The sequence below is a fragment of the Piliocolobus tephrosceles genome, chromosome X (genome assembly GCF_002776525.5).
Source record: "Piliocolobus tephrosceles isolate RC106 chromosome X, ASM277652v3, whole genome shotgun sequence".
Taxonomy (NCBI): Eukaryota; Metazoa; Chordata; class Mammalia; order Primates; family Cercopithecidae; genus Piliocolobus; species Piliocolobus tephrosceles.
The window spans coordinates 64,456,822-64,468,908 of record NC_045455.1 but is presented as its reverse complement, the minus strand read 5'-3'; the positions used below and the strand labels follow the sequence as shown (position 1 = coordinate 64,468,908).

General features: G+C 44.4%; 1 protein-coding gene across 2 annotated transcripts in view; it reads right to left on the bottom strand.

Annotated features, from left to right (window-relative positions):
• The window catches only part of CNMD (chondromodulin), a 36,833-nt gene extending 25,635 nt beyond the window's left edge, over positions 1-11,198 (bottom strand). For both annotated transcript variants that reach the window (XM_023184193.2, XM_023184194.2), the window contains exons 1-3: positions 11,008-11,198; positions 10,413-10,553; positions 4,590-4,730 (exon numbers count right to left, since the gene is read on the bottom strand). In XM_023184193.2, the coding sequence (XP_023039961.1) occupies positions 4,590-4,730; positions 10,413-10,553; positions 11,008-11,079 (354 nt within the window). In that variant the 5' untranslated portion in view covers positions 11,080-11,198. The remainder of the gene's footprint in view (positions 1-4,589; positions 4,731-10,412; positions 10,554-11,007) is intronic.
• Positions 11,199-12,087: the final 889 nt, after the last annotated feature.

Genomic DNA, 12,087 nt, shown 5'->3' with positions numbered 1-12,087 from the left:
AAATCACTTGGAGGACTTGTTACATTAAACAGTGTTGTACCCCACCCCCAGTTTCCCATTCAGTAGGTCTGGGGTGGGGCCTAAAATCTGCATTTCTAACAAGCCTTCCAGTGATTCTTCACTGGCAGCCTGAGGAATACATGTGGAGAATAACTGCTTTTTCTTATGCTGCCTCCTGTAGGGCCGCTGCTCTTATTTGGCATGTAAATTTAGGACTCATAGTTTGAAAAACAGAAGGCAGGGAGGGAGATGATGCTCCTTATGTGACATTTTCTCTTAACTTCAAACACATCCCCTGAATGTGAGATGTGTGGAGGGAACGCTATACAACCGTCATGATATCCCCAAAGGGGAGAGCTGATTCTACTGAAGGATTCACAGCCCTGAATGGGAATCTAGTATTAAGTTGGTTCTGACAGTCGACACACAGCAGTGAGAACTGAAACCCCCATGGGGTGGGAAGTGTGGGAAAGAATTCACACATATTAACCACCATGTCTAGCTAAAACTCCACATCAAGAAGCCAGCTATATTAAGAGATTAAATAGAGGGAACTGAAAGAAGCACAAGAAAGCCAAGCAAACCTTCTGTTTTTGCAAACAAACAGGCTTTAGAAGCTAGTGGTAATGAAGAAATTTGCTAGCAACAGTGATGAGTGAAGAGTCCAAGAATCTAACATTCTTTTTTCAAAAGAGTGAGGTAATCTTACCTTGGCTGCACATTTTTTTCTTTCTAAGGTATCTCATCTATCTATTTCTATGGCTTAAACCAGAGGTTCCCAAGGATGATAGGAGTTCCTGTCCCCAAGACAGCACTTTAGAAATCCTTTGAGGAGGCCGGGCACGGTGGCTCAAGCCTGTAATCCCAGCACTTTGGGAGGCCGAGACGGGCGGATCACGAGGTCAGGAGATCGAGACCATCCTGGCTAACACGGTGAAACCCCGTCTCTACTAAAAATACAAAAACTAGCTGAGCAAGGTGGCGGGCGCCTATAATCTCAGCTACTCGGGAGGCTGAGGCAGGAGAATGGTGTAAACCCGGGAGGCGGAGCTTGCAGTTAGCTGAGATCTGGCCACTGCACTCCAGTCTGGGCGACAGAGCAAGACTCTGCCTCAAAAAAAAAAAAAAAAAAAGAAATCCTTTGAGGAGGTTTTTGTTGTCACAAAGATTGGGGGCACTCCTGACCTTTATTGCACAGGGCCCAGGGACTTCAGGTCCTGCAGAGCCTGGGACAGTCCTGAAGAACTAATTGCCCTGGGTTGGAGGAAAAAAAAACCTGTTTGTAAATATCAGTGCCTAGCACTCAATGTTGTTTTATATGTAAACACAAAGTAATTTTTGGAATAGTCTTAATGTACAACAAATTTCCTAGGAATGCAATTACTGTGAAATGGAGAGAAAACAGTGCTTTTCTTCACTGTTTGAGAAAATTACATAGCATTTAAATTGCCAACACACACTTGTGTCTGTCTGCATTTTGGGCTGTGGCATTGACAGTCATTCAACTACTATTACACTATAAGTGTTTGACTCTATGTCTTTTAGTGCATCTGGCTGAACATTTACATATGAAGTCCATATTTTTAATATAAATTAGTTTCATTTTCTTTTTCCTTTACCTTGTAGTTGGAGGCTGAATTGATAGGTTATGCTGTCTTTACTTTCTCTAGCTTTTTAAATAAAAAATTTCAAATATTCACAAAATTAAAAGAATTATACACCCATATACCCATCAGTTTATTCTTTCAATTTCTAAGGCTTTTTGTTATATAAATGGGGCATTCAGTCTAGGGGGGTTGGCTTAAAGCACAGCGCTGGTGTTTGTGAGAGTATAACTGGAATGTAACTCACACAGCTTGAATGAACTTGGCTTTTCTCTCTCTCAGGGTGGAGAGCCTGGAGCACTGTTTTCAGTGCTATCCTTCCTTGGGGGTTGTTTTTTCCCACTGGGTTCTACTAAAATCTTGGTGGGGTCCTGGATGAACCGGGGAGACTGTTCATTTACAATTCAAAACCTTTTATGATCTAGCCCCACCTGTATCCCCATCTTCTTTCCTTCCCCAAGTTGGGCTGAACTGGGCTACTTAGAATAAGAACCCTGGAGCAAGCCTGCACATTCGTGTTTGCTATTTTTCCCTGGGCCTGGAGAGCCTTCCCCTACCTGTCTGACAGTTGAAATCCTAATCATTCTTCAGGACCTGATTTAGTCATCACCACCTCTGTAAGACCTGCTCCAATCCCCTGTTCAGCAAGGACGTTTCCTCTGTTCATAGCTCATTGGAACACATTTTCCAGGCGAACCTGAAGCTATTTCTGTGTGTGTGTCTGCCTCCTGGACTGAACTGAAGGGTCCTTGAGGGAAGGGTCAATCATTTTTGCATTCCCCCTGCTTAGATAAATGCTTCTTGAATTTAACTGTTGATTCAAAATACAGGAGAAAGTAATAGCGTAGGTACCATAGTGACTGATTCATGTGTTTTCAAAAGTTCAGGCTTGTTTAAACCCACAACAGGTTCTATCCATCAAAAAAATGTTCTACTCACCAGTTCTGACTTAGAGAAATGTGGAAGCTATCAAAGAGAATTGATCAGTTTATAAAATATCTGTGGCCCTGTTGGTCTACGAGAACAAAACACAATCGATACCATTATTAGAAAAGAACCAAAGGATTATAAAACAGAAATACAGGTTTGGGATTAAAATATGTTCAAAGAGTATTTTTGATACATGAACATCTCAAGAAAGATGAATCTTTTCTTATTCATCTCTGTAGCTCCCTTTGCATATCTTAATATTGTGGCACACCACAGGTATTCAATTTCTGGATTGAATAATGTGTGTTGGGGAGTCACATTTTATTAGTTTATATTGAGTAGTACAAAGAAAAAATGATTTTACCCTGTCCTGGGTCTTGCAGTAAAAGCCTTTAATAAGTGCAGAGAAATTATACTTGTGCATTGACCAGAATCATTTGCAAAGCTATGACTAAACAAAGTGCAACTGGGCACATACAGAGCTGCAGAGGCTGTCCCCAGGGCAGAGATCATTCTGAACATAGTCAGTCAGTCCTTGTCATGATCAAATAATATCCAACATCACAGCAGCTCTAATGTTAGCATCTGTTGGGTATTCAAATGGACTTATGAGGTATATTTTGGTACCAACAAGAGGAGTGCTTTCACTCAAATGAAAAGCATCTTTAGCTTTTCTCATCAATCAGAGGAAGATGGGTCGATGAGGTGTTTGTGGACCAATAAACTATCAGAAGAGACATGATTTTCAAGAGCCTTTTTTCATTATGAAGTTTCACCTACTCCATCTGCAGATTTAACAGGAGAACACAAATAGTGATGCCTCTTCCTCATCGTGAAACATGAAAGGGCATAAAATATTTATGTTGGCCAGGCCAGGCCAGGGGCGGTGGCTCACGCCTGTAATCCCAGCACTTTGGGAGTTCAAGGCGGGCAGATCAGGAGGTCAGGAGATCGAGACCATTCTGGCTAACATGATGAAACCCCGTCTCTACTAAATATACAAAAAAATTAGCAGGGTGTGGTGGTGGGCGCCTGTAGTCCCAGCTACTCGGGAGGCTGAGGCAGGAGAATGCCAATGCCGTGAACCCAGGAGGCGGAGCTTGCAGTGAGCCGAGATCCCGCCACTGCACTCCAGCCTGGGCAACACAGTGAGACTCCATCTCAAAAACAAAAAACAAAAAACAAAATTTATGTTGACCAACAGGAAATTCGGCCTGGAGTGACACTTTGGTTTGCAGATGTACACTGAAACATTGCTGCACAGCATAATGTCTCAAAATGCCTGTAAATGAAATTTTTGTTAAAAAATCAAAACAAAACAGTCTCTCCTCTTCAAAGCAGATGTGAATGTTTTATCTCTAATATGCTATGGTCAGAAAACATATGCTATAATAGGAGAATTTGCTCATGGTAATTTTCCGGATCACATAGGAAATCGGAATTGAGAAAAGTATGTAAATAGATCCCACTTGTTGCTGATGAGATTATTAGGTCATTAAAATTTCCCTCTACTTCAGAAATTTAAATTTCAAATCTCACAACATTCTTGGATAGTTTTGAGCATTTCATTCATCGTGTTACAGAAATCCGCTTGAAAAGAAGTAGCTCCTTCAAGTCTTTCTGCCAAGACTTTATATAATTCTAAGAAGAACTTGCTCTTTTCAGTGCTATGGTACTGTGGGGTTTTTTTTTCCCCACATTTAAAAATCAAGTTTTATTTTGATTTCTAGGAAATATCTTTAATTTCCTAGAAGTAAAACATTTTTTTCAAAACAGCTAAATCCTTATGTATATGAATTCAATGAAGGTGGTTCTTTTTGTTTTTGGTATTTTACAACTGAAGTGTTGTTTTTTTCTTTTGCAAATATGAAGGACAAAGTTTGGTCCTTTCTCAAAGAGACTATGCTATATGACATATGTGGATTAGTGGCACTACAGCTGTTATAAAGAACAGTTACCGTTTGTATGTGTGTGAGAAATGCTGCTTCTCCATGAATTAGAAAAGTCCCCCAGGCTTGCCTGGTTAAACTCTGTAAATGCATGAAATATACTTACATTCTGGAAATCATTAACTTCAATTGCTTCTTCAGCTCCACTTCCCATTTTAAAGGTCTCCATGTTGTTCCCAGCATCTATTTCCATTGACCCATCTTGTAATTTCCCATTGATACTCATGGTGTAATGGACATTGTAAATCTGAAAGTGAGCATAAGAGTTAGTGATGCTTTCTTTTTTGAGCAATTCAGGGCTTATCTTTAGAACGGCAGTCTATGAGGTAGCGTCCATATGTTTCAGAGATACTTGGGATAGTCCTTAATAATAATACATTTATATACGAAGACTTCATTCATACAGCAATTAGTTAATGCAATGATTTCCTTAAAAACACCTTATGAGTAAAACCTTTGGTTGTCTCTGACACCTATTCCAATAGCTCAGTAATTTTGCAACGTTGGCTGTACTTCAGAAGCATCTGGGCAGACTCTCTGGGTACCACGCCTGGGTTTCACCCTGGACAAATCAAATCAGAAGCTGTGGGGAGGGCGTGTGGGCATAGGTCTTTCTTATTCTAAACCTCAACTCTATTATGCATCTGGGTTGAGAACTATTGATGGATAAATGGAAATTGAGGAGGCAGAAGGTTAATTGGGCTCCCAGCTGAACATGTCTGCAGTGGCACCTCAATTTCACAAGTTGTTTTCATCCTTTGGTCAAGATTAGGCATGGAGTGCCTTAGGCATATGGTATATGGTATTAGGCATATGAAAAGGACTGCAGACAGGACCAGGGTATGCTTGATATAGAGCGGCATGTGTGGAGAGGAAGGCCAATGTGCACGTTTGTTTCAGTTCAAAACGGTAGTACTCCCTGAACGACTCTATGGGGCAGGCCCATGGTGCTGTAGGGCATTTTGTTATGAGATGTGTGGGGTGTGTGGAAGAGGGGAAGGGACCTGGCACTGCAGACGAGCACCGGTCCAGGAATCAGGAAAATGGGTGGCCACACCACTCATCTCGGGATCTTGTGAGTTGCCACGAGTGTAGAATGAAGTTGGACCTCATAAGTGGCTTTCATCAGTGTACTTAGAACTGTTGGGATCTCATGGGCATGGCCTAGAGGTGAGGATGGCACTGTAGCACTCTGTTCTCTCCTGTCCATCCACAGTCTAACCAGAGTGGCTCTGCCTTTTCTGTCTTATGTGTTGCATTTCTGAGTAACATTTTGTTAGAAAGACAAATTTCAACACTGAAAACATTTTTTTTTTTTTAAAGTTTGCCACTAATTAGCCGACCCCAAGGGCTCAGACACCTGATTACTGGACTGGTTTCAAAATAACTCAGATGCTGCTCCGGCTCAGTGTGCACTGTCCTGGTAGACCTTTCTGTGTATCAGGGCTAGGAGGTGGGTTTGTTTTTTTGATTTAGATGCATATGGATGTATATCTATATATCTTACATATGATATATTACATATCTTATATATAAATTGTAGATGTATATGTACACATATATATAAATCTTTAAAGGGGAGGAGTGAGAACTGATGAAAAACTGTTGCTACTTAATGTCAGGTCAGCCAGTCAAAACTGCAAATAGCTCAGATCCAATTCAAGTCTGATTTTTCTTCCTCATTATGAAAAGTGACTGCTACATGCACAAACACTGGAAAAAGGATCTGTTACTGTTGGATCTATTTCTTGCAGAAAACTCATTATTACAAGACCCATAGTGCACTATTTTATTATCAGCAGAGATACAGAAATGGCTTTGCTATCCAGCACCCTTTTAGGAACAGCATTCATTCAGCAGCACAGAAAATACCAGTGTCCTGTTTCAGCTCAACCACCCCTCATCGCCCCTCTTTCCCTGTCTCTTTCTGAGGAACTTAGATGTCTGCAATTTACTGTCTCCTAGGCTTCCCTGATCACAAGAACCACTCCTAGGGGTTCTGATTTAGTGGAGCTAGAGCACAGCCCACCAGTCTCTTGTCCCCTTGCCCCTCAGGTGGCCCTTATGATCAGCCAGATTTGGGAAACCTGTTTTCTTTGGCTGTGCGACTCCTGCAGGTGAGGTTTGGAAAGCAGGCTCTGTTCTGTCCGGTGCTCTCTGAGCAGCCAGTGTTCATATGGGTCAGCGACAACTGTCAGAAGGAGCCTGGCAGGCAACACCTATGTGAGTATCTTCCACTCATGTGACAAGAGGTTCGGTTTTTTTTTTTTTTTTTTTTTTTTTTTAAGAACATTGCCCATAAGCTTTTACTAATGAAACAATGCAACATTTAAGAACATAACCATTTCTAAATTCTTAACAGTTCTTAAGGAGACAAGGTTGTCACACTAGAAGAGTGGTCTGTAGTCTGAACTTCACATTCCTCCACCACTACCTCTGGCTGTCTTCTCCCCAACAAAGCCTCCCTAACTAGGTGCAGGGGTGTCCAATCTTTTGGCTCCCCTGGGCCACAATTGAAGAAGAGGAATTGTTTTGGACCACACATAAAATACACTAACGATAGCTGATGAGTTTTTTTTTTAAATCTAAAAAAAAGAATCTCATAATGTTTTAAGAAAGTACGAATTTGTGTTGGGTTGCATTCAAAACCGCCCTGGGCCGCATGCAGGACAAGCTTGACATAGGGCATCTTGGTTGTGCAGCTGCAGCCCACCTTTTTTTTTTTGAGATGGAGTCTTACTCTGTCACCCAAGCTGGGGTGCAGTAGCACCATCTCGGCTCACTGCAACCTCTGCCTCCCAGGTTTAAGCCATTCCCCTGCCTCAGCCTCCCAGGGAGCTGGGACTACAGGCATGCGCCACCACGCCTGGCTAATTTTTTTGTATTTTTAGTAGAGATGGGAGTTCACCATGCTGGCCAGGCTGATATTGAACTCCTGACCTCAAGTGATCCTCCTGCCTCGGCCTCCCAGAGTGCTGGGATTACAGACCTGAGCCACCACCATGCCCAGCCTGCTGCCTACCTTTTATGTGCACCGTGCCATCTGCATGGGGACAGCAGTGAAAAGCTCATGCCCTCCTGAAGCTACTGGGAGAGGTTACGAGGGGAGGAGGCAGTCCAGTTTCTAACATATTAGACTCTGAGCTGGGGACAAGGCTGGGCTGTTGGAGCAGCATTTACCTTATCTGCTCTAAGTCCATGGAACTGTGGACACCCAAGGATATTTTTATCCAAATAAGATGAAATTTATTATTTCCCAAAATTCTGCTCAATATGGCGCCTTTTACAGCCAAGGATATTTGCTTGATTTTTAAATAAGGCCTACATTCTATAAGATTGATTATATGTTTGGGAAAATGTCTAGAAAAATTAGTCTGAGAGGAAAGGCCCCAAGCAATGATCTCCTTCCCTCATCCCACAGGGTGGGGTTGTCAGTTATCTCATACTGGTGGAAATTTCCCATATTTCAGTGCCTTGTTCCATTTACAATAATGTGGATGAAAAATGGCCTCAATATTGGAGCCCAGTTCAGTTGTACCCTGATTATTAGTACTCCGGTGCTTCACAGTCCTCCAACTAAATTTCCGTAAACCTGTCCTAAGGGGATTTACCCACATGAAAGGGATAGGTGGTGAATTACAGCTGGTTCTCCTCTATAAACCAATACAGAGGAGCCGAGGCACAGATAATCCCCAAAGAGTGGATAATCCATCTGGTTTGACAAGTCTTTCTGTTTGACAGAGACTTACCTTTTTTGATTACATTTTGTCTGAGCTACCTAGATTTGTATTCAGGCAAAGAGACCTGTGCATGTGCTATGCGTAGATGGTGCCAAAGTTACTCTATTTAGTATTTTGCGATTTGTTTTTCATACTTAAGTCATATGGATCAGGGAGAAAAAAACTATCGTGGTTTTCTTCATTCTCCTGTCTGTGTAGGATATAGTAATAACTTTGATTGTTGGCAATAAAATGTGATTCACTGTTCCTCTGAATTCTTAGAATTTAATACTGCTCTCCTGAACCAGACAACCAATCATCTTGCAGTAAAGTAAAAGATATGAAAAAAGGGAGTTGTGCTTATTCAGTATGATTGTTTAATCTCTCTTTTTAGAAGCTTGTCATTTAGTGAAGTTTACCTTGAATAATTAAATGCCAAGTGGTATTCATTTTAAAATATATATCATGTCCAGAATCTTTACCCCAAAAAAGCATAGCTATTTTTATCCCCCACTGACCTATACCACTGAGGCTTTGTTATTTAAAAGATAGCATTTTAAAATGCTATCTCACGCCTGTAATCCCAGCATGTTGGCCGAGGTGGGCGGATCACGAGGTCAGGAGATCGAGACCATCCTGGCTAACACGGTGAAACCCCTTCTCTATTGAAAATACAAAAAATTAGCCGGGCTCAATGGCGGGCGCCTGTGGTCCCAGCTACTCGAGAGGCTGAGGCAGGAGAATGGAGTGAACCCGGGAGGCGGAGCTTGCTTGTAGTGAGCCGAGATGGCGCCACTGCACTCCAGCCTGGGCGATAGAGCAAGACTCCGTCTCAAAAGAATAAAAAAAAAAAAAAAGATATCGTTTACATTCTAAAACCACAGAATTTCCCAAAGAGATGACAATCTAAACCCCACTATTAATGGAGATGTAGATACTGAAATCATTCTCTTACTCACATTTGCTGTTTCAAACATGAGCATCTGGCCCAGCTTCTATATTTAAAATACAGATACATTAAGGCACTTTTCAAATACCCACAAAATACAGTGCAATTCTGATCTTACAAATCGATGCTTGTAAATTTGATATAGTCTCTAAAACAGACTCGGTGCTAAATGGCATGCTTATCTACATTAGACATTTGAGTTAAAAATACAAATTATGCAGTGACTGCAGAAGATGTGATGTGTAAAATGGTTGAATTGCTTTCAGCACCATTTTCTGTAAGTACTGGAATTCGTTCATGCTTTGCATTTCATGGTAGGGGAGAGAGGAAAAAACAGCAATCACCGATCCTCTGAGGATAGTGATTATGAAAGAACCCTTTGTGTGTGCCCTGGAGATGGAATTCTTTTCCATTAGTCGAAATAAACTTATACCAGACCTGGCAGTGGTCATCAAGATAAAATGCCCCCTTTTACATAGGTGAACACATTCAGAGTATTTAGAGAACACACTGGAGCTCTGCCCAGTCAACTTAGAGGCAGTCTTCATACTCCTGGAGAGCCATGGAGTTTTAAAATAAATAGTTGCATACAAAGAAAGTAGGGCAGCAGTCAGTAAAACGCCTACTATTAAATCACATGTGATGACTAGGCCAGAATTAATTGTTAAAAGAGATTTTCCACCTTTAAGGAAGTTAGACATTTTGTTTGTTTGTTTGTTGTTTTTGTTTCCAGAGAAAGAAGGGAATGTTCATGGCTAGGTCACAAAAAAACCTTCTGAAAGGCAAAAATTCCTTCCCAGTGGGTCTGAATATGGGTTTGAATATTCCTCCACTATCTTTGTCCTGGATTTTATGGAAAGGATTTTCCAAAGCCTTTCTCAGCAGGGAGAGGCCTTAGAGATCATCCAGTTCCATTTTTTCCCTTAAGGAGGAGTACACTGAGGCCGAAAGGTGACGTGCCTTCTCCACTGTCGCGCCACTGCTTAGCGGGAGATGGCCGAAAACAGCCTTTCTCGGACCGTCCACTGCATTCTCCCCTACTCTACGCTTCAATCTTCTCCCGTGAAACCTTCGCTTGCTTTTCTACAAAGTTGACCTAAGGCGGAAAGTTGCGTGCCAGGGTGGGACTGGAGAGGAGAGCTCACGCTGGGCCCGAGGGGTCCTGCGGCAGCCGCGCGTCCCTCGCCGGCCCGCGCTCGGGCTCCCCCTAGGGGCACCGTGGGCGACACGGGTGTCCCCGCGCGCCACCCTCTGGACTTACGTGACTGTCGCTCCCCTTCCAGAAGTAGAAGGCCCCGATGGCCCCGAAGAGCAGCAGCACCGCCCCTGAAATGAGGACCACGGCTCCCACCTTGAGCAGCCGCGCGGGGCTAGAAGGCTTCACCGTCACCGTAGCGTACGCCTGCGGACCGGGGCGGGAGAGGGACCGTCACGTTTGTGCCGCCCGCACCTGCGGCCCCGCGCGCACCCGGGCCCACGCGGTGGCCGCCAGGGAGTGGGGAGTCGGGCGGGAAACAGTTCGCCCGGGCTCCTACAGGTGCCCCTTTCGCCGCGCTCCCTCCCGAGTGTCCTTTGCAATCGGGCGAGGAAGTGCGGTGAGCAAACCTCGCAGCGCGGGGCCTTCGCCCCAGGACCTGCACCCTCCACCGGCCACGGGACGCCCCTCCGTACCCGCCTGTGGATGCCGTGCCCCCTGCATACTCATACGCGTGGGGCGACACCCCACGCACACATTTGGAACCCAAATTTATCCCCCCCGCCAACATACTCATTCGGTGGCATGCATCCCTGAGTCCGAACTGTGGAACCAGATACTCACCCCGGGCCCTGCGTGTGGAATCCCTGGCGGTACTCACCGGGGGGCTGCAGAATTCCACGTCATCAGGTCCCACCAGGGCAATGGGAACTTTGTCGGAGTTCTCTGTCATGGTTGCGGCAGGAGGAGCGAGGCACTCGCAGACTCGCTGGGCGCCCTAAGCTCTGTCCCGCTGCCCCGACGTGCAGTGCATTTCAACGCGGCGCGCACACAGGGTGCACGGTCCCGCCTGGGCCAGCCCAGCGGTCCCCACCCCTTCCAGCGCCTCACCTCTCCCCTCCCTTCTCTCTTCTGCCGCGGGCAGCTAGTCCTGCACTCCAGGATGCCCCCTTTTCTCCTCACTCTATCCTGTCTACTGACCCCCAAACAGCACCCCGGTGACTCCGAATGTGTGAGGGTGGTTGCATCCCTCAGAGCGGGATGCTGAATCCTGGGACCCAAAGAAATACTCAAGTGCCAGGGCACTGGCCATGCACCGAAGATGTCTTAGAATGTCATTGGACTCTGCTGTGACACCTGGCTGGAGGCCATTTCCTGCAGGGTCTTTGTATGTGTGTGTTGGGGTGGGGGTGGGGGAAAGATGGCTCATGGAAGGTGAAGGAGAAGACAGCAGAGTGGCGCAGGTGGACAGGAGACACTGGCCTAAGAGTGTCAGGGTTAGGCCACCTTTTTACTGGCCTGGCATTGCTGGATGGTCCCTGGGACTGGAAAACGGAGCAGGGTCTTGGAGATGGCTCCTTGCCACCAATTTTTCTAGGGGGTGGGTACAACTGCAGCAAAAGTGAGAGCTAAGTAGAGCGGGGCTGGAGGGAAGGAGATGGGGAGACCAGAATAAAAGCATACGCTGGTTGGTTGAATAAATTAAATAAGTGCAAACAAAAGCAACAATGGCAAAGCGTGCGCGCGCGCGCGCGCACACACACACACACACACAGAGAACTGATGTGTCCAAAGAAATAACACAAATATATATATTTGTGAGTGTGTGTATATGTGTGTGTGTGTATATATATGTATATGTGTGTGTGTATATATGTCTGTGTGTATATATATGTATATGTGTGTGTATATATGTATATATGTGTGTGTATATATATGTATATGTGTGTGTGTATATATG